Source organism: Ursus arctos, unplaced genomic scaffold, assembly GCF_023065955.2.
Source record: "Ursus arctos isolate Adak ecotype North America unplaced genomic scaffold, UrsArc2.0 scaffold_23, whole genome shotgun sequence".
Taxonomy (NCBI): domain Eukaryota; kingdom Metazoa; phylum Chordata; class Mammalia; order Carnivora; family Ursidae; genus Ursus; species Ursus arctos.
Window position 1 is genome coordinate 32,314,862 of NW_026622908.1, and position 21,362 is coordinate 32,336,223.

General features: G+C 51.7%; 3 protein-coding genes across 6 annotated transcripts in view; 1 reads left to right on the forward strand and 2 right to left on the reverse strand.

The window, feature by feature from the left end:
* The first annotated feature begins 266 nt into the window (after positions 1-266).
* On the forward strand, positions 267-3,174 carry FAM180B (family with sequence similarity 180 member B). Of its 3 annotated transcripts, XM_026511911.4 has the most exons (3): positions 285-953; positions 1,779-1,849; positions 2,071-3,174. In XM_026511911.4, the coding sequence occupies exons 1-3, from the start codon at positions 686-688 to the stop codon at positions 2,464-2,466; spliced, it is 735 nt and encodes a 244-aa protein (XP_026367696.2). In that variant the 5' UTR covers positions 285-685; the 3' UTR covers positions 2,467-3,174. The 3 variants fall into 3 exon arrangements, with proteins under 3 accessions (XP_026367697.2, XP_044244850.1, XP_026367696.2); XM_026511912.4 differs by lacking the exon at positions 1,779-1,849 and having other exon boundaries at positions 267-953; positions 2,036-3,174; XM_044388915.3 differs by lacking the exon at positions 1,779-1,849 and having other exon boundaries at positions 276-953.
* A 380-nt stretch (positions 3,175-3,554) lies between these two features.
* On the reverse strand, positions 3,555-9,022 carry C1QTNF4 (C1q and TNF related 4). 2 transcript variants are annotated; one of them, XM_057317394.1, is made up of 2 exons: positions 8,949-9,022; positions 3,555-8,864 (listed from the first exon to the last, which is right to left on the reverse strand). In XM_057317394.1, the coding sequence occupies exon 2, from the start codon at positions 4,767-4,769 to the stop codon at positions 3,795-3,797; it is 975 nt and encodes a 324-aa protein (XP_057173377.1). In that variant the 5' UTR covers positions 4,770-8,864; positions 8,949-9,022; the 3' UTR covers positions 3,555-3,794. The 2 variants fall into 2 exon arrangements, with proteins under 2 accessions (XP_057173377.1, XP_057173376.1); XM_057317393.1 differs by lacking the exon at positions 8,949-9,022 and having other exon boundaries at positions 3,555-4,774; positions 7,160-7,401.
* Positions 9,002-21,362, reverse strand: part of MTCH2 (mitochondrial carrier 2) — a 34,923-nt gene continuing 22,562 nt past the window's right edge. The window contains exon 13 of the mRNA XM_044388913.3: positions 9,002-9,197. Coding sequence (XP_044244848.1) covers positions 9,111-9,197 — 87 coding nt within the window. The 3' untranslated portion in view covers positions 9,002-9,110. The remainder of the gene's footprint in view (positions 9,198-21,362) is intronic.

Below are 21,362 nucleotides of genomic sequence, written 5' to 3' on the forward strand. Positions count from 1 at the left end.
GGTGGCAGCTGATGGACCGAGTCTGGGTGGAACCAGGGAAACCCCCACCCACCAAGCATCCACAGGGTTCCATGAGCCATAGTTCATTTTTGAGTCTTGAACCCTGCATCCTGCTCCCTGCAAGCTAATAGCCCGTCACCCTTGGGCTAAGGTAATCTTCCCAGACTCCAGCCAGAGCTGAGAATGTTGTAAGCAAGCAAAGGCCGTCCCAGGGCTGACGCAAAAGATACTTAGAAGCTACAGAACTGTCTTCTAGGTGACAGGACTCTAGGGTCTGTATGGCTGATGTCTGAGTCCCCGAGCTGGAAGTGTTCAGCTCTGCTGGTCTGTGGGACCACCCAGCCAGCACACCATGTAGTTGGAGAACCACTGCAGTTCCAGAACCAAGTTTTGCAGCTGATGCTTTTGGCTGCTGAGGGGCTCCCTGGAGGCTGGGCTGGGTTGGACTGGGTGTTAGAGCCTGAGTTCAGCTGCAGCATGTTTTGGGGGTGAGGACAAGTAGTAAGGTAGTGTTACTGCCTGGGCTCTTTTGTACCTCTTAGGAGGGCCAAGCTAGAGCTGTTGGCTACCAAGCACCATTTTTCTAGTAAGCAAGCATCCCGCCCATCTGGACAGGAACAGGCTGAGGGCTTGACAAGCAGGGAGCCAGGCTCCTACTGCCAACAACTAAAGATTCCACATTTCCATGGGATGGAAAGGTCCTGGGAAGTCAGAGCCAGCCCCTCCCTGTTCAGCATTGAAGGCTGACACACAAAGTAGGGAACGCCTGAGCAGCCTGCAGTGGAAAGTTGGAGCAGTGGTGTGTGGCGGGCGGATGCAGAAGCAGAGAGCAGCTGGGGAGAGGAAGACTCAGAGGACGTGGTGGGGTATGGCTGGGACGATGCAGTTCCTGGCTTGGCTAATAGTAGCCATTTGCCTTCTCCCTGGGGTGACTACAACCCAGCACCATCCAGGTACCGGGGCTTTAGGGTGGGGTGGATGGGAGCCAAGTAATGCTGCCGGCTGATAGCAGTTAAAATTAGTTCTATCTGAACCTAGCATGGCCTAGGCACTGTGGGCATGGTACCAGACTGACCTATGCAGCAGGGGTAATAGTCTGGGCCCCAACCCTGGAACTAGAAAGGTCCAAGTGAAGGGAGGTAGCCCCAAGTGCCCTCAATGCCAGCCGTGGACAGAGGTGGGCAGTGGCCTTATTCTAGATACGCAAAGCAGGACCTCTGGACCCGCCCTGGGCTCAGGACCATCATTCTAAGGGCTGGGCAGCACACCAGAGTGTGCGATGAAGGAAGCTGCAGCAGACAACTTGCCTCGCCTTGCTTCCCCACCTTCTGCGTGATCACTACTGAGGAGCAAGGAAGGAGTAAATTTCCTCCTAAAGGGGTCCTCAACCCTTGGGGAGAGTCACTGGCACTGTTTTAGGTCACATCGTCCCAGATGATTACAGGGAGGGGAAGTGGGAAGTGAAGTGTCTTGTGACCCAGTGGTCTGGAGTTCTTTGCCAAGGGAACTGCAGAAGTTCAAGGAGGAGTCCTGGACATTTGCCGAGGTGGTATCTGGGTTTGGGATGATGATTTGGGGATCACAAGACCTATGCCTGGGAGGGTGAATGTCACCATGCATGTGTGTGTAAAGGGAAGGGGGACATGGGATGGCATTCCTGCTCTTTTGTAGACAGAGAACCTCTAGGCATCCCTACCACACAGCTAAGGGGCACTTCTGGGAGGCTGGGGTGTTCAGGGTGGAGTTTGCCAGGGCCTGACTCCTTTCTGCTGCCCCAGGGCAGCCCATGGACAGCACCAGCGTGGGAGGTGGCCTGCAGGAGCCAGAGGCCCCGGAAGTGATGTTCGAGGTCTTTTCTCCAGCCTGGGATATGGGGGAGGGAATGTCCAGAGGTCCCTAAGCTCAGGGTTGGGAAGGGGGATGTCTCAAGCTAGGCTTGATGCGTGTGGGAGGGGGCAACCCAGCATGGGTCCTACTGCCTGCTTATGCCCCCCCCCCCCCCCCGCCGACTCTTGCTCCCTGCCCTGCCCCCCAGGCTCCAGCCCACCCCTTACATGGCTCCCCTTGCAGCTGCTCTGGGCTGGGCTGGAGCTGGATGTCATGGGGCAGCTGCACATCCAGGACGAGGAGCTGGCATCCACACGCCCAGGCCACCGACTCAGGCTCCTCCTGCAGCACCACGTGCCCAGTGACTTGGAGGGTGCTAAGCAGCGGCTGCGGCAGTTCCAGGACCTGCGGAAAGGGCCTCCTCTTAGCCCTTGGGACTTTGAACATCTGCTCCTCACAGGCCTGTCTTGTGTCTACCGGCTCCATGAGGCTAGTGAGGCTGAGGAGAGGGGTCGCTGGGCCCAGGTCTTCGCCCTGCTGGCACAGGAAACACTCTGGGACCTGTGCAAGGGCTTCTGCCCTCAGGGGCAGCCTCCATCTTTGGGGCCCTGGGCCTTGATCCTTGACCCCTTTCCCTGACCCTCCCCTTTCACCTGCCAACCCACCACTCCCCCAACTCATGGCCCAAGCCAGACACATCCTGGGCAGTGGCTTCCATCTGACACGTGGTCCTTCCCACTGTGTTCAGGTTTCTAGGCTTGGATTGTACCCTGGAACCCAGTTTACCCCTCCCCCATTTTCTTCCCTGAGCCCTGGTAGGCTAAGAGCCTGGGTCTCAGGCAGCAGGCACAGAGCTAAAGGCAGGACTTGCAGGTGTGTGTTGGGTCGGGGTTGAGAAGTGTGTTCAAGAGATACTGAAAAGAAAGATGCCCCCAAGGAAGGCCGAGTCAGACGCTCCAACTCCTACCCTGGCAGTCTGTGACAAGTCCTGTGGAATCTATGGGAACCTTGTGCATGTGCGGTACCCTGTCCTCATTTACATACCCCTTTTAAATCCCAACCAATGCTCTGGAGTCCCTGTGCCCCAAGTTCCCCATCTGGATTAGAACAGACTGGACATTTTTAGTTTAGTCTGTTGGAGGAATGGAGCAAAGCAGGTGGAAGAACATTACCTTTCTTTGGCCGGGGGTGGGGGGGAGCAGGTTTTTTAGTCCATCTCAACAAGCCTCAGATGAACACCTCAGAGGGGGAAGTGAGGCTGCGAGGGGGCTGACAGAGAAAGAAGCTGAGTCTGGCTGGTGTAGTCCTGATCCTGTGTAGCTGTCCCATAAAATGTTCTGTTCTGGCCTCCTGCAGCCTGTGTCCTTTTATGCCAAAGTAAGTTGCTTAACCCCTGCCCTGGGCGAATCACCCTTCCTGTCCTGGGAGGGCAAGAGTTGGGGCAACCAGGTATCAACGGCTCATCCCACACACACCCTGCTAGAAAACGGAATATTCTGTTTCCTTGAATCCCATACCCCCAGAAAGGGAGCAGGGTGTGGTCCCTTGCCACAAGAAAGAACCAGCTGGACCCTAAGTGACGTCGTACGTCAGTGGGAAGGAGTTAGAGGGTCTGACTGGAAAGGAACGTGAAGGGGAGTCCCGCAAGGGGTTGGGGAGTCGGGTTCAATTCAATCAAATTCCCATCTCCTCGCCCTCCCAGGGCCTGACCAAATCCTGCCCTCAGCCCTCCGACCCCCATCCCCTGGTCTGCAGTAGTCCGTGCCTTCCCGCCCCGCCCGAGACCACAGCGGCGCAGACCAGACAGAGCGCAGGGCCCCAGGCAGACAGGCGCCGACGCAGGCCCACTTTATTGGCAGAGTCAGCCGCACTGGGCGGGCCGTCATGCTCGCGCCGGCGGGGCGCTCGGGCCTCGGCCCGGCATGCACGCCCCGGGCCGCCCCCGGGCTCCTCTCCCCGGGCGGGGCTCAGAGCTCCGGGGGCCCGAGGCCCGGCGGGCCGGCGGGGGCGAGGTCGGGGTACACCAGGAAGCCGGAGAAGGTGATGTACTTGCCGTGGTTGCTGTAGGCGCCGTAGCCGTCGTGGTCGTGGCTGAGCAGCCAGACGGCGTCGCCGCGCCGCAGCGCCAGCATCACGCTCTGGCTCTGCATCTCGCGGCGCCGCGACGCGCCGTCGTCGTAAATCATGGCCTGCACCTCGTCGCGGTTCTTCATCAGCTTCACCGACAGCGTCTTGCGCGGCAGCTTGCCCAGCGTGAAGGAGAAGAAGTAGGCGCCCGGCAGGCGGCAGCGGAACACGCCAGTCGCCGCGTCGAAGTCGCCGCCGATGTTGACGAGCTCCGTGTCGAAGGCCAGTGGCCGGTGCCGCGGCCCCGGGCCCGCGTCCGAGCCCACCAGGCTGCGCGTGCGCGCCGCCGAGAAGGCCGAGCGCGGCTCGGGGGGCGCGGGCGGCCCGCGCGCAGGCGCGTCGGCGTCGGCGTACACCAGGTAGCCGCTGAAGGTGGCGCCGGAGGCGCCGAGTGCGTACTGCGGGGCGCCGTGCAGCCGCAGCCACACCGTGTCGCCGTAGTCGAGCTGCAGCATGGCGCTCTGGCTGGCGGCGCGCCGCGCGCCGGGCCGCCGCTGCTCGTCGAAGGCCAGCGCCTGCACCTCGTCGCGGTTGCGCACCAGCATCACCGACAGGCTCTTGTGCGGGGCCTTGCCTGCCGTGAAGGAGAAGAAGTAGGCGCCGGGCACGCGGCAGCGGAACTGGCCTGTGGCCGCGTCGAAGTCGCCGCCGATGTTCACGTACACCTTGTCGAAGGTCACCGCCATTTCCGACGTGCCCTCCAGGGGGGTGGTGCGTGCCGCCGAGAAGGCCGAGCGCAGCTCCGACGAGCCTGGAGAGGGCCCCAGGGCCCAGCAGGCGGCAGGGCCCAGCAGGCCCAGCAGCAGCAGCAGCATGGTGCCTGGGAGGGGAAGGAGAGGAGGCTTGTGCAGGGGTAGCCCCCAAATGCCAAGAGTTCCGAGACTGGGAGACGCGTTATTTTCACAGCCCTGCCCCGACCCACAACTAGGACTCGGCTTCCTACACACTTGGACTAGGTCCTTGGTTCTCAAGCTTCAGCGGGTCTCAGTGTCCTATAGAGGGCTTGCTAGAACACACATTGTTGCCCCTCCCCCCCCCCCCGAGTTTCCGTTAGGTTGATTTAGGATGGGGCTTGAGAATTTGCATTTCTAACAAATTCCAGGTAATGCAGATGTTGCTGGTCCAGGGACCACACTTTGGGAACCAGAAGATTAGGCCAGTGAGTCTCTTTTTTTGTAAGAAACGAACCGCTTTCTCAAGTGAAAGCTCACACACCTGTACCACAGATAAGAGCAGAAATGCTCTGGTGGGAGGGGCCTATAGGCTGTCAGCTGGGTTTACCCCCTCCCCAGGGCCTCTCTGAGTTTCTTTCAGCCTGGTTTGCTGAATTTTCCTGTGGCTATTCTGCGGATCTTGGCCTGCCCCTCACTCAGGCATCAGTACAGGCATCTCTGTACTGATGGCCACTGTTTCAGTCCCCATATGGACAGGAAAGGGAACAGATGCTCATTGACCCCTTTCCTGGCCTCTGACCCACAAGGGTCAGCCACCACTCTGGACCTCTGGACTCCCCAGGGGCCCTTCCTGCAGTACAGAAGCCAGAACGGTTGGGCTTTGGGGCTTGAATACCCAAAGATCCTGAAGTGGAAACAAAGTAAGAGAGAAAATGAGCTGGCAACAGCCTGGGATGTGGGCTTCTCTGGGAAGTACCCTGGGAGTGTGTGTAGCTCTGTGTCTCTTAACACCCTGGGATCTTGCTGAGAAGAGCTGCCAGGGGCAGATGCATTCTCCACAAGGACATTCACCGTAGGGTAGGTGGGCACTGGAATCTAGCCCACATTCTCCTTGCCCTACAGTGTGGAGCTGCTGCACCTGGGGAAAAGTGTGCCTTCTTCTAATTTTCATAATAAAGACCCCAAGTCCCTAACCCAGCTGAACCTTCTCTCCCTCCGGAGGAGGGACCTTTTGTAATTCCTACAAAGGCACCCCATGGGCTAGTCAGAGCCTTGATGAGGGCAGGGAGGAAGGAGGGGACCCATCTACAGTGATGAAGATTGCACCTCCTGACTATTCCCTTTCATAAAGCTCTTTGGACACATCTGGTCTGGCAGCAAACCTGTGAGACAGGTGGGCCCTCTCCCATTTTATAGATGAGAAAGTCAGGCCCAAACAAGGGAAGGATTTTGGCCTAAGGTAATCATGCACACTGAGGCAACCTTGAACCAAGGTCTTTTGACTCCAGATTTGGTACGCCTTCTTCTCCACCATCTTTTCCCCTCGTAGACACAGATATTTCAAGCCAACCTGTCCTTAGCCTCGATTTCCCTTTTTTGCAAAAATAAGAGGGGAGATAAGTGGAATGAATCTTGGGATCCACAGTGAAGGAGAAAGAAAGCAAAAAGCAATAAATAAATAAATAAAAATAAAAACAGCAAAACAAGCAAAAACTCTAGCATTCTGCCTTCTGGGAGTATGGGAACATCTCAACTCTCTCTGCCCCTGCTTCTCCCCCTGGCAGGTCCTGCCTCAGGAGCACCTGCCTACCCTACCTTCAGCAATCTCCCTGCAGAGTCTGGTACACCCCACAAGGGCCAGAGGGTCCTCCTGTGTGTCCACTACCCAGCCTCTGCCCATTTCTCACCCAGCACTGCCATTTCCCAGATCCCTAAGTCCCCATCCTTCCTTAAATCCCCTTCCCTGGACAGGTCAGAGGTGAGATGGTGTCAGGTGGGCCTCATAGCTCCAGGAGAAGAAATGGCTGTTCCTAGTTCTGTCCAGGTGAGGCTCAAAATAGTCATCTTCAAAGAGACAAAACTGGGACACAGAGACCTGGGCAGACCCAGAGCCCCGGAACCGACGGGGGAGGTGCCGCGATGTCAGGCGAAGGGGGGGTCTCAGAGCCCCGCTCCCCGCCAAACCCCACTCCCCAATTACCCCCTCCTTCAAGCCTCGCCAGAACCTTCTCCCACCTTGAAAGCCCCTCATGTTCCCCAAAAGATAAGCCACCCTTTTACAGAAGTCAATTGATCCTTCCTCCTGAAAAAAGAAATCCCTCAGGAGGGGATACCCTAGACGCCCCCTCCCCCCGCCCCCATGCCAACCTTCCTTCATCCATCCCTTCCGAGTGAAAGCCCTTGAGCCTCTTTCATGAACAAGCTCTCAGGTCCTGCTTTCAGCGAACAAGGAACCCGATCCCCCCGCGCCGTCGCCCGCCCCCGCTTCCACGCGGAGAAAGCTTGGCTCTCCGCCCCTGAGCTGCCCTCACCTGGCTGGGGGCGGCGGGCGGGTCGGGTCCTCTCCGAGCCCGCAATCCGGCTCCGGGCTCCCGGCTCCCGGCTCCGGGCGGGCGCCGGGGCTGCGCACTGACCGCCCGCGCTGCGGCGGGGCCCGGCCTGGCGGGGGCGGCGGCAGCGGCGGCGGGACGCTGGGACCCCGGGACCCCGGGGTGGGCGCGGGGCGGCGAGGCGAGGCGCCAGGGAACGAAGACAGCAGAAGAGCGAGGCGAGCTGACCGGCGCGAGGAGCGGCAGGGGAGCGGCGGGAAGGGGGAGAGGGGAGGAGAAGGGAGAGGGAGGGGCGCGCGGAGGAAGGGGAGCCGCGCAGGGCCTAGGGGCAGCGCTCGGAGGAGGCCCCTGCGCAGGCTGCACCGAGCCCTGGGCTCTTCCTCATGCGTGACCTCCCTGGAGCTTCATCCTTTGGCTCCACGAAACACGCATCATCAACCCAAGTTAGCAGACGGGGAAACTGAGGCCTGAGGCAGAGGACAAACTGGGGGTGGCCCAGGGCACTCTCCAGACAGGCCTCCTCCCGGGTTTGAGGAGAGGGGACTGCCGCAGAACACACAGATTGGACAAGCCCGTGGGCGGCAAGGACAGTGGAAGGTGAGATTTTGGCTGGGACAGATGTCCAGGCTAAGTGGCACCGGGGGAGGGGGTTTGAGGGAAGAAAAGGATAAATGGGTCAATGTCACCAGGAAAGAAAGAGCTTGAAGTGACCTAGTTTTTGTTCCTTGCCTCCGAATCTGAAAATTCCCGTAGTTGGTTAGGAAGGAAGGAGGAAGACCAAGCCCCCAGACTTGGAGGGTCAGCCTGGACCCCCTGGGGAGGGTATGCAAAGGAAGGGCATCCTGGGGGCAGGATTGAGTTTTGGCTGAGCAGGCTGCTTCCCTAGTGCCCACAAGAAGGGAGAAGGTTGAGAAAGACACTGGGAGAGCTCAGAGGGCCTGTTGCCGAGGGACACTGACACCCTGCCTAGCTGGGGCTAGGGTAGCAGGATCCAGTCGGACATCAGGGCCCAGAACAGCTGTCTTCCCACCTCAGCACTCATCAGAGGCCCCCCCATGGTCTCCACTCTGGGTTTTGACCCCCGGAGCCATCTTGGACTCCCTTCATCAGGGCTGCTGTTCTCTCCCAACAGCTGTGGGTATCTCTCCCAGCAGCTCTGGAGAATCTCTCCCAACAACTGTGGGGATCTCTTCCAACAGATTGGAGGTGTCCATCTGCCTGGCACTCAGTAGCTGTTGACTGAGTGCATGGCTCTAGAAGGGCCCTACTCTCAGCTGCCAGGAGCTGGTGCCCTCCATCTGCCCCTGGTTGATGCACAAGGCCTGCGCTCTGGTCCCAGCTCTGCCACAGACCCTGTGTGTGGACCCAGAGAAACCTGGCGCCCTGGGAAGCCCTCTGCCCTCTGGAGCTTTCCTTCTGGAACTCTCAAAACTTATGTGACCCCAGTTAGTCTGATGCAGGTTAGTCCTCACGAAGGCGCTGATGATGATGGGCTCATGAAGTTTTCTTCAGGGTGTTAGGTGAAGGATGAATGAGTATGTGCCTCAATGGAAAGAAATGAATGGAGGCATTTCAGGCTGGACACTGGCATTTCGGGAGTATTTGGGGCCTGGGGTGAAGTACCTGTCTAGCCCCGGTTAGATCATAACTGTGTCCTTCACCGGTTTCAAAAGCTTGGGTCACGGGCCTGTGGGAAGGCAGGAAGCAGGGTGAGGGTGGGATGAGCCATGCAGGGATGTGGCAGGAGGGCTGAGGAAGGCAGGATGCTGACCTGGTCAGCCACAACCCTTCTAGGACATCGGTACTCTTCTGGATCAGAAGGGTGGGGCTGCCATCTTGAAAGTGACTTTTGAAGGTGATTCCAATGGTGGGAGGGCAGGGAGGAAAGCAGGGTTCTCCAGGCAAAACCATTAAGTCCTGGTGGAGGCCTGGCTCAGGCTGAAAGCCATTTCACTGGAGCAGTAGGGTCGGGGAGACAGGTGGCTGGGACAGACGGCAGCAGGGTTTGCGTTAGGGGCCACTGGAAAAGAAAGAGGGAGAAAGAGAATGCCATGAGCTGGTGGGTGACTAGGGCAGGCTGGAGTGGGGGGGTACGGGGGGTGCCAGAATGGAAGGAGGAGGGGGCACAGTATTCAGAGAAAAGAGCCCAGGCTAGGTTGTACTTCCTGTCTGCTCCGACTTTGTTGTGCAGCGATTATAACATAATAATAATTTTAATATACTTTTACTGAGTGTAGCAGGTACTATCAGTGCCCCCTTCCAACACCCCAGGCCAACCTGGAGGTCACCTGCTGACAGTTCCCGAGCTTGGTTCCCCTATCTCTCCGGGGACCTTTTTGGCTGGAGAGGTGAGTGTGGGGCAGGTTGCAAGTGGAGAGTTAAAAGCCCCAGGGGAACCCCCAAGCAAGCAGGGTCCAGAGTTAGAGAGTAAACACTCCCGGTTTCAGGCCCTCAATTGCCAGACACGTTCCAGTCTCAGAGAGACTCCATCATGGAGTCAAAGTCACCCATGGGAAAAACCCTCTCTTCTCTGTTTGCTTTATTTGGTTTTCTCCCTTCCTTGTCTCACTTCCCCACTACTTCACCCTGCTTCATGGGATTAACTTTTAAATAAACCACTTGCACCCAGATCTTTGTCTCAAAGTGTGCTTTTGGGGGAACCCAAACTAAGACAATGAACAAAAACTGTCTTAAACTGTGGTAAGTGCTTTTTCACATTCGTTACCTTATTTAATTTTCTTAACATCCCCTGAAGTAGCTACCATTAACCCAATTTTACAAATGAGGAATGAAGAGGTTATATGCAGGGAGGGGTGGCATTGAAACCCAGGTGTGTTTAGCTCCAAAACCTGATCCTTAACCACTACGTTCAGCAGCCTCCCTAATTCTATGATCCTCTCTGGGTTATATTTTCATCTGTAAAACAAGGGCTGGGCTCATGAGCTTGAAGGGAAACAATGTATCCAGTCTCCTGCCGCTAGGCATACTCCATGAACAGAAGCTGTTGGGAGAGAAAGTGCTTGAAAGGGACCAACTCAGCTAGGAGGCCCTCTCTTTTTCTCTTCCCTCTTCCTGGAATGTATACATGAAGGCTGGAGCCCCAGCTGCCATCTTGGGCCAGGAAACACCAATGAAGGGTTTTAAGGCACAGTCTTAAGTAGGTGCTCAGGAAAAAGCTGAGATGAAAAAGACCTAGAAACCCTGCCCTCAAGGAGCTAATCATTTAGTGGAAGTGGCTGGACATGGATAGAAAGAAGCATAATAGGTGGAAAGAGATCAGCCTCAGGAGCTGAGCTGGTAAGTGCTATGAGAGCTCAGGGAGGGAGGAATTCCACCAGTAGTCGAGGGGGGGTGTAGGGAAGAGGTCACAGAGGGGGCTACTTTTTTTCTTTTTTAATTTAGCTCTTTAAAAAAATTTTTTTTGGGTAAGCTCTACATTCAACGCACTGCTTGAACTCACTACCCTGAGATCAAGAGTCGGCTGCTCTACTGACTGGGTCAGACAGGTGCCCCACAGAGAAGGCTATTTTTAAATAATGGCAAGGATTTGACAGATGGAAGAGTAGGGGGTGGGATCCCGTCAAAGGTAAGAATATGAGCAAAAGTGTGAGGTGGCATAGACAGGGCTTGGGGGGAGACCTTCCAGGACTCAGTTCTGGAGGGAGGGGTTTGTGATTGGAAGTTAGGGCAGGTAAGGCACATGCGCTTAAATGCCTGGCTAAGGGGCTCGGGTGATCCTGCAGCAGAGGAGACAGAACTCAGAGCTGTATTTTAAGATTACTCCGGCTGAAACACAGGAGATAGAAGAGCCATCAGGGAGACCCACAAGAAGACAGTGTGCTGATGAATCTAAACCACTCAGGGCTAGTCAGAAAGGAAGAGCAAGGGAGGAGACTGACAGGAGAGAGCCGGAGAGATCCAGAGACTGACAGAGAGAGCTCCCGCACAGGCTCACAATTTAATTAGCTTCCTGGCTTGCCAGTGGATTACGGGGGAATTAGCAGAGCTCTGAGTCTAGGGGCCTTGCTGGGAGTTGAGGGGAAGTTAATGAGAAAGACAACAACATGCCCCAGGGAGAAATAAGAGAGGAGGAATTGTTAGCCCAGCAGAGATGCCAGCAGGAGAAACAGATGTCAGGGCGTGGAGTCTGCCTTCCTCAGAGATTTCAGCCCTCCGGGGGAACAGACATTTAGAGCTTCTGGGTGGGGGGTCTAGCCCCATCACCCAGAGCTCCAGTTCCTCTCAGTGCCTGGTAAGTGACCCCAGAATGGGAAAGCTGGGGGCGCCTGTGAGGATCAGGTTCCCAGCTCCGCCTTGGCCTTTTCCCAGGGGGGACAGAGCCCCCCCAGCCCTCTTCTGCACATGGGGAAGTTGAGGCCCTGGATGGGGAGGTGACCTGCTCTTAGCAGATGTGGCAAATGGCATTTTCCAAGACAGCTATGACAGTATCTCCCATCCCCCATGCTCTTTTTATATTGTGACCTTGCCACTCCCCTCCTAAGAGGACTTCTTGGATTGGGTTATAAAGGGAAATACAGCTTCTGTCTGGCGCTCACTCTCTCTCGAAACTCTCTTGATGTGAGAAAGCCCAGGCCACATGGAAAGGCCATATGTGAAGACATGGTGGCCAATAGCCCTGGTCAGGACCAGCTATCAGATTTGCAAGGTCTGGTGCAAGATGAAAATGCTGGGCCTCGTGTTCGAAAATTAAGAATGTAAATGGTTACAATAGAGCATTCAACGAGGCACTGAGCCCTGTGAAGGGTGGGGCTCGTGCAGCTGCAAAAGCTGCATCCCAGGAAGCCAGCCCTGACCCCCGTGGAGGTTCCAGCATCAGCTGCTCGCAGCGTGAGGAAGCCTTCAAGACCATATCCCGCCCAGCCACCCTGACTGCAACTGTGTGGCGGGCTGGCAAGGGATAGAAAGGATTGTTTTATTATTTTTATGGTTTTTTTTTAGAAAACAGATTTTTTTTTTTAGATTTTATTTATTTATTTGACAGAGAGAGAGAGTGCACACAAGCAGCGGGGAGGAGCAGAGGGAGAGGGAGAAGCAGGCTCCCCACTGAGCAGGGAGCTCCATGCGATGTGGCCTCGATCCCAGGACCCTAGCTAGAATCGTGACCTGAGCCAAAGGCAGATGCTTAACCAACTGAGCCACCCAGGGATGCTGATAGGATCATTCTAAACCATACCTTTTGGGTTATTGGAGCAGCAGATAGTTGTAACACTGGGGGGTCAAAACTGGGGTGAAGATGTAGGACAGTCACTGAGTTTCTCCCCAAACCCATTCTCCCCAAACTCATTCTCTGAGCTACTGTTGCAAATTCTCTGACCCATGTTGATAGAGGGAACTGGAGGTACAAATAACTCCAGACTGTCGGAGACCCAAATCCCGTATGTTTGGCCATGGAATACATGTTGACACCACGATCAACACACCCTTGGGGGAGAATGTCAGCCTTTCAATTGGAGGAGGCTGGAAAAAACCCACTCTTCCTTGAGCTAACACAATGGTGGCAGTGGCCCTGGCAGGAGACAATGGTTAGGTCTCCATGGCCAGCAGGAACCTCAGGGAGTGACAGCTGTGGAAAAGAGGACTGGAGAGAAGAAAGGAAAGGTATGTCCTACCAAGGTGGGTAAGGGAGAGAATCCCTGTGGCCCCATGGCATCCTGGTCCCTGTTTCTGACAATAGTGTCTTTTGATAACGTTCTGATTGTGAGTGTGCGTGCGCGCGCATGTGTGTGTGTGTGTGTGTGTGGTGGTGGTGGTGGTGGTGGTGGTGGTGGTGATGGCAGCAGTGGGGTGGGGGTTGAATCACTTTGCTTGTGTTACCCAGTGCAGCGCGAGCCAGTGGGCGGATCGGGAGAGTCCGGAGTGATTGTGCAGGGGGACAGCTGGGGATGTAAACACAACCCACAACCCAGCCGAGGGACGGCTGGGGGAAGGGGCAGGGAGAGACATGAGTGGCACAGAGCAATTTATCACTGCCACCTCCGTTTTTTTAAAGAGTAGCCATAGTAAAAAACCACAGATAAAGTGCAATGGAAGCACTGGGAAAATAAGTTAATTCCAAGTGAAAGGGTCCAGCAAGAGTTAGTGAACAGATGGACACCTAAAGAAGTCATGAAGGCTGCACTAGACCTTGACAGGTAGCAAGAGATGGGAAAGGCAGCCTGGCAGAAAGGACAGGGAGCAGGGGTATCCCCCTGGGAGGCAATACAGTCATGGTAAAGAGCAGTGACTGGCATCAGACTGCTTGGGTTTGAATCCCAGCTCCATCACTGTGTGACCTCAGTTTCCCCACCTGTGAAATGGGGACAAGAAACGTATCTATGCCTCACTGGCTTGTCGACAGCATTGAAAGACATACTCAATGTGAAGTACTCAGCACAGAGCATACGGGAAGCACTCAGTATGTGCTATGACTACTGCTTGGTGTGTTTGAAAAACGAATAATCTTGGTGTGGCTGAAGTATGAAAGCCAGGGATGCTGCCGGGAGACAGGTCCAGAAAAACGGGTTTTGAATTTGATCACGAAGGATTTTAAGTGCCAGGATAAGCTGTCTAGACTTTATTCTCCTAGCCCGTGGATCTCAATCCTGTCTGACCTAATTTCTTTTATTACAAGTATTTTGGAATGCCTCCTTTCCTACACTGAAATGAAACTCCTAGAGAATGAAATCTACTGACACATAGTTTCAAAAAATCAATATAATGCTCCAAGTGTGATATAAAGGAGAAAAGAAGAAAGTAATTTTAATAAAATGTTTTAAAGTATGTAAAACTTGCACATTGCCACACTAGAATACCAAATAAGATGGATGTTTATACTTCTAGAAGTATAGAATCTTCCATACACTCCCCACAAGTGCAGCAGCGACAAACACGTGCCAATACAGGGGTGTGCTGTCCAAAGCCCCAATACCATTATGATGTCCAACATGAACAACTCTTGGTCAAATTGTAAACAAAACAAATTACAGTTCTTCCCCAATTTACAGGGAAGTTACATCCTTGGAAAATTCAGTGTACATTGAAACCATGCAAAGAAGCTTGTTTTGTATGGAAAAAGAGGTTTTGCTTTTTACCTGCATTAATGTTGTAAAGAATGAGAGTTAATGTTTCACTTAATCAACTGTCCTAAACATCACAGAACATCTTACTATCCCTGGCTACTGGCCACTAGAGGCCAATAGTGTCCCTCAATCATTGTGACAACCAAAAATGCTCTCCTACCTTTCCGGACTACCCTCAGCTCCTGCTTTGAGCAATGTGGGATTAGAAAGGGGAATGCCTTCTTCTGGGCTTTCTGTAATGTTGTGCAAGAAGATGACACTTGGACTACTGCCACCATCTTGCAACCATGTGGGGAAAAGCATGAGGACAAAAGCTAATACACTGGGGATGACAGAATGGACAGATGGCAAGGATCATGGTCCCTGATGATATCACTGAGCCACTGAGTTAACACATTCTGGATTTACCCTACCTATGGACCTCTCGTTGTGGGAGATGATAAATCCACTTCTTGGTTGAACCATTTTGAGTTGATTCTCTGTTGCTTGCAGTTAAAAGCAGTCTAACTTTTACAGATTATTTTCCCCTCTCTTGGTCTTCTTCAAGAGTATATTGAGAGGATTTCACTAGAAATCCTAGAGCCTGTGAGTCTAAGGGAAAATAAGAGGGGTTGGTGACTAAAATGAGGGGGTTAGGAAGGAGCTGGAAGAGTCCACCTCTTGCACAGTATCTGGGAGGATGGCAAAAGAGGGGTGGATTCAGTCTGGGTAAGATGATCACTGGTTCCACTTAGGGCATTGAGATCACACTAGATTTGGGGGATGGAAAATTACACTTACATAGTATCATCTCAGTTGGGTAAAAAAAAATACAATTCCACAGGAAAAGATTGGATGAATAAACACCAAAATATTTAGTTATTTTTGGTAGGTTCAGGGATGATATTTATTTTCTCTGTATAATTTTTTTATTTCCCTAACTTTTCCAACAAATCTATTGCTTTCATTTGAAATGTAATTAAAAATATCAATAAACTATAATTTCTTTCAAATGTATCAAAAGAAGTAGATCAGTGGAATGGAATGTAAAAACCAGTATTAGATCCAAATACATACTGGTATTAGAATACTACAAAAGTGGAATTTTAAGTTTACTTATTTATTTTTTCAGTAATCTCTACACCCAACATGGGGCTCGAACCCATAACCCAAGATCAAGAGTCACAAGCTCCACCTACTGAGCCAGCCAGGTGCCCCTGAAAGTGGGATTTTAAATCAGAGAAGAAAAGATACATGATTCAATAAATTGTATGGGAACAATGTGTAGCCATTTGGAAAAAAGAGAAGTTGGATCCGTACATCATGTCTTATACCAAAATAAATAACAAATGGATCACATATTTAAATGTAAAAATTTTAAAAAGTACTGAAAGAAATCAAGTGATAATTAAAAAAAAATTTTCAGAGTGAAGAACTCTGAAGTATGACATAAAATCCAGAAGTCATAAAAAAAAATGATGGATATGTTTTCCTACAGCTTAAAAGAGAAACATATTTACATGGCAAAATGGCCAGAAACAAAATCAAAAGAGGGGCACCTGGGTGGCTCAGTTGGTCAAGCATCTAACTCTTGATCTCAGCTCAGGACTTGATTTCAGGGTCGAGTTCAAGCCCCACGTTGGTCACCACACTGGGTGTGGAGCCTATAGAAAAAAATCAAAAGACAAACTAAAAAATGGAAAACATTTGTAACTCATATCACAAACAGCAAATTTCTTTAATATTTAAAGAGTTCTGAGAAAAAGACAACTCAGTAAAAAATGGGTAAAAGATATAAACAGTTAATAAAAAAGAAAATACAAGTAACTATTAGAATAAGAAAATCATAATACGATGCCATCATTTTTTTTACCTCGCAAGCAGTCAGAGAACACCAAGGTTTATAACACGCTCTATTGGTGAGGAGGCGGAAAAACACATTCATACTTTGCTAGTGGGACAGTCAACTAGAACAACTGGGCAATGGGACAATACCTCCAAACTGAAAACCGTACACTGTCTGACTCAGCGATTCCACTTCTTGAAAAGCTGCTTCTCAGATACATATGACTGAAATGACATTGTTCACTGCAGCATTGTTTGTAATAGCAGAATATTGAAAATAATCTACATGTCCAGAAACAGAGGACCCACTGAATAAATTCTGATCTCTGTCTCTCTCTATATATATACACAATAGAATATTATGCACCCTTTATAAAAGAATGAGGAATTATTTCATATAAGGGACCTAAAATAATCTTTAAGATTTACTGTTAAATTAAAAAAAAAAAAGCAAGGTGTAGAGTATGCTATCATTTACATTAAAAAGTTACGCATTTGCTTTTATGTGCATAGAATACCTCTTGGAGGGTCTACTGTAAGTCCTTAACGGGAGGCTGATTCCCCCTGGGGAGAGGAATGGTTATAGGGAAAGAGACGAACTTTTCAGTCTCACCCTTTTGCACCTACAATAAGAAGGGATGGGGAGAACGACCATCTTTTCTGGTAGCTGCTCCATTCCTCCTGGTTTCAGTTCCAACATCGGCGGAAAGCCCCCAGGCTTTCCCCCAGGCACCACTGTCAAGCCAAACTTCCTTCATCTTGTGCTTGTGCAGCTTGTTAAAAAAATCGAATTAAATATAAATGCAGGTCTTTCCAAGACTGGAAAATGCTACGCTGCTGGTTTTGAGGATGGATGAAGCAAGCCAGAGGCCAAGGAACACAGTAGCCTCCAGAAACTTGGACTGGGCATTGGCATAAACCTCCCTGAGGGCCCCCAGAAGAAATGCAGCCTTGCCAACACCTGGAATTTAACCCTGTAAGACCCGTTTTCAGACTTCTGGCCTACAGAACTGTAAGATGATGAAATTGCACTGTTTTAAGCTAAAATAAATAGATACAATAAATGCAAGTCTTTCCACTGGTTGTTCATTCATCCTGTTGCTCTCAGCCCCGTTTCAAGATATTTTAGAAGCTTGGTTCTGACATCTGAATGTTCACTTTCCCTCCCAATAGCAGTGCCATCTGCAAACATGGTGAGTGTGGCAGGCACGGGAAACTACTGAGCTGACCGAATGCAGAGTCGGGCGCATGGAACTCTAAGACTTCTCCCCAGATGTGCATCCGGTGAGTCACCAACTGGGGGGAGAGGGGCACGGTGGTGAATGTGGCTATAAATCCACTTGACAGGCAGTCTCTGAGATCACCGTTTCCCTAGTTGTCTCCTCAATCAGGAAACATTTGATGTCTAACTGGAAACGAGGCACACCATGTTCAGGGAATTTTCCTAGTGGCCATCCAAATAAATGGTAAATTATTGTTGGTATTATCATCTACCTTATCTTGCTCTTAGTGAAGATACTGATTCTTTTTCTAGGGGTTCTCAAACCCATAGTTTAATATTATATGCTAGAATAAATTTGGGGGAGGAATTCACCCCAAATATACCCACCTTGAGTTTCCAGAATCTACCTTTTCTACTTTTCTCAGTGTCAGGACATCAGCAGCCTTCAGGCTCTGTGGCCCCTTTCTTTCTCTCCCCAGCTCTCTCACCTACCTCGGCAAGCATTCCAGGATCTTCTCTGCAAAGGTTTTTCGATGCTTTGGGATTTGCAGCTCATTGTAAATGGCTAGGTGCTTAGGTTGTCTTCCCTTACTATCTTCTACTTGGAGTTTCAATATCCTCTAAATCATGTTTTGCTTTACTCGACCCAGTTTAGAAATGCTCTTCCTTGCGGGAGAATGAAGCAAATCGGGGCTGAGTATTTTGCTTTCTGGCGACTGCTAACCTGACACCCCCACCCCCAAGTGGAACCCTATATAATGAATCCTCTATTCCTCACGCTCTGCACATAACCAAAGGTGTCTTTGTACTGTCGCACCTTTTCCAAGTCTCAGTTTATCCAGGGCTTCCTTCCCTTCCTTCCACGTCTTATAGCCTGCCTTTTCACGTTCGAGTGTCAGAGGGCTTTCTGTAGAGCCACGCTGGTTTCTTCAGCTCACCGCCTTGCGCTGTGCAAGGGTTTCTGCAAATGGGCTGTCCTCATTTTCCATTTTAAGAGCTTTCTATCCCTCTCAGGCCACATTCCCACGTTGGTCTCTAAACACGGGATCATAACTTTTCTCTAATTCCTTCAACTTCTTTTCTAGGACTATTCATTCATTCATTCTATGCCCCCCCACATGGCCCTTCCTTCTCGATCCAACTTTCTCCTGTGGCTCCTGTGATACCAACAGCACCAGGTAATTCATTGCCTTGGTCAGAAGTAAGGATGTGGAGCAGCTCCCTGGTAGCTCTCTTCCCACTGAGAGGACACCGTACTGATGCCCATCAAGCATTGCTCAGTGGCTCAGCCGGTAGCGGTGCAGGGCTGTGGCTGTGACCCTCCCACCCTGGGGTCATCCTGACTTCAGGGCATGGCTGGACAGTCGGAAGTGAACTCCCCCAGGGCCGTGGCTCCCAAGTGTTCCTCTATCAGTCGTACCCAAAGGCTCCTTGTGACTTGTTCCTCCCAGCCTGGCACTGCGCTGCCATGGAAAGCACGCAGGATTTGAAGTCAAACATATCTAGGGCTGAATTCTAGCTCTGCCCCTTCCTAGCAACTTGTTTCAATCTGAGCTTCAATTTTTCACACCTGAAAAAAAATGGGAATAGTATCTGTTTGCTGGGGTGGCTGAGATGATCTATGGACACACCAGCGCATAGGTTTCTCATCGACCCCTGTGCTCATCTCCGGTTCACGGATTTTCAGAGGTTATGCATTCTTGATGGACCGCGTTGTTTTCCTTCCCTTTCTATTCAAACTCTTTCTTTTGGCCTGGATGCAGTGTCTTTGCCCAGAGAACCTTCCGCTGATGAGCCATGCCCCTCCAGCTCCAAGTCTATGGTTCCAATGGGGTGGACCCCGGATCCTGACCCCTTCAGGCTGGGCCTGTGACTCCGGTCTGGCCGGTAGAGCCGCGGGGTTCTCCAGACACGCTGAATGGTTTATGACTGCCATGTGTTTCAAGCCAGTTCTCCACGCAATTTTTACTGGAGCTCCCTTGGGAGATAACTTGTTCTCTGGAATTACAAGCTCTAAGAAGTCATGTGAGTAGAGCTGCCATTTGGCCTCTTGCTGCTATACTGAGTGAGCCCTTCTGAGAGGGAAACCAGGCAGAGGCCCATGGACAGAACGGATGAGAACAGTGGGACTCCTGATGCCCTTGTTCCAATTACTGGATTAACTACTGGCCATTTTTGTTACTTGGGCCAATAAATTCCTTTTCTTAATTAAGCCAGTTTGTTGGGTTTCTCAGTATGCAAACATAACATGCGACATTGACCCTTTCGCTATTATAAAGTCACGAGTTCTGCATGGAGTTTTGTGTTTAAATTCTTAAGTCTGTTCCCCTATTTTAATGCAGAAAAAATAGGGGCGCCTGGGTGGCTCAGTCATTAAGCGTCTGCCTTTGGCTCAGGGCATGATCCCGGCGTTTTGGGATCAAGCCCCGCATTGGGCTCCTCTGCTGGGAGCCTGCTTCCTCCTCTTCCACTCCCCCTGCTTGTGTTTCCTCTCTCGCTGGCTGTCTGTCAAATAAATAAATAAAATCTTAAAAAAAAAAAAGCAGGACTTGATACATGCGTGTGGCGTACTATTAGAAGTTCTCAGACTTGCAGACCGAGCTCTGAATCCTGGCTTGTCACTTACTAGTTTTGGGGATGTGACTTAGCCCTTCTGAGCTTTACTTTTCTCAGTAAAATGGGGGTAATATTTTGCTTATGAGGGTGTTTTATGGGGTGTGAGCTAATGGATCTATAGGCAGGACATGAGACAGGCCACCGAAAAAATAACCTATTATTAGGTGGTAGGTACATTTATGTCACCTCAAAACCCTTTCCTATGTGCACTTGTCTATAGATGCTGAATTAATTTCTATTTCCCACACGTCTTCCCAGGTCACAGCTCTTAGCCACCAAGGTTCCCAGGCGTATGAAGAGGGAAGGAACTCCCAGGCTTTGGGAAGAGATGGCAGATGAGGAGGTGGACAGGAATTTCAAAGTTCGAATGGAGGGGAGGTGGGATGGGGCTTGTTTAAAACGTTTGCGGCTGCAGAAGTTTACACCCACTTTGTACTTATAAATATCTGTCTCTCAGCTTGGCTCGGCCGGCACGAAGCTTCAGCGGAAGAGAACACAGAGCAGCTGCTGGTAGGTACAAATGCGCAGCGCAGAGGAGGTCGTAGGAGGAGAACTGGGACTGGCTTGGGCGCAGAGAGTTAAGGATTTAAGGATGAAATGGCAAGAAATCGTAAGCAACCGGGTCACAACGAGCATTTGATGCCTTGCTGGAAGCCTGTGCAGGCAGAGAAAAGGGGTAGCGTCCGCCACGACCCGGGCGAGCTTATCTCGTGCCTCCTGGCCCGCACTGGTGGCGGGAAGAAGAGATAGAAGGCGGCTGCCGAGCAGAGACACGCCCCCCGGGCGCTGGGGGTGCGGGGATGACAAAGTCAAGAGGCATTTCTGGGAATCCAGCTGTGACTTCTTAGAAGTAGGGGGAGGGGTACAGAGGACTCAAGGTCATCTCGAGTTTTTAGTCTGGGAAACCAGGCCACAATGAAGGGTTTAGTCCAGATTGAGAACGCAAGTTCCACTGAGGCAGGCTTGGGGAGAGGGGCTGAGACGTAACTCAGTCTGAGGATCGTCAAGGACGTCCGTTCAGTGCACAAATACTTACGCAGTACTACGTGTTAGTTCCTGTTCTGGGTGCTTATCACATGGCAGAAGTGCAGCTCTGAGAAGACGTTAGGACGGCTGGAGATGCCATTTCCCTTGTCCTTGACTCTAACCTCTGCTGCCTCCGTGACCTTGCCCGTACTGTTTGTACTCGCCAGGTGACCCCCGCTTCTAATTCGTAAGTAACAACAGCTCCCAATACCAAATGTACCCCTCAGGCACTATGCTGAATTTAACACTCCAGTAAGAAAAGTAGTATTCTCCTTCTCAAGATGAGGAGCCCAACGCCCCAAACGATCAAGCGACTTGCCCACGTTCACGTGGCTGCTAAGTGCCAGAGCTGCAAAGTGAGAGCTGGAAATTGCTCCCAGGATCCTCGCTGTCCTTCAAAGCCCAACTCAAATGCCAC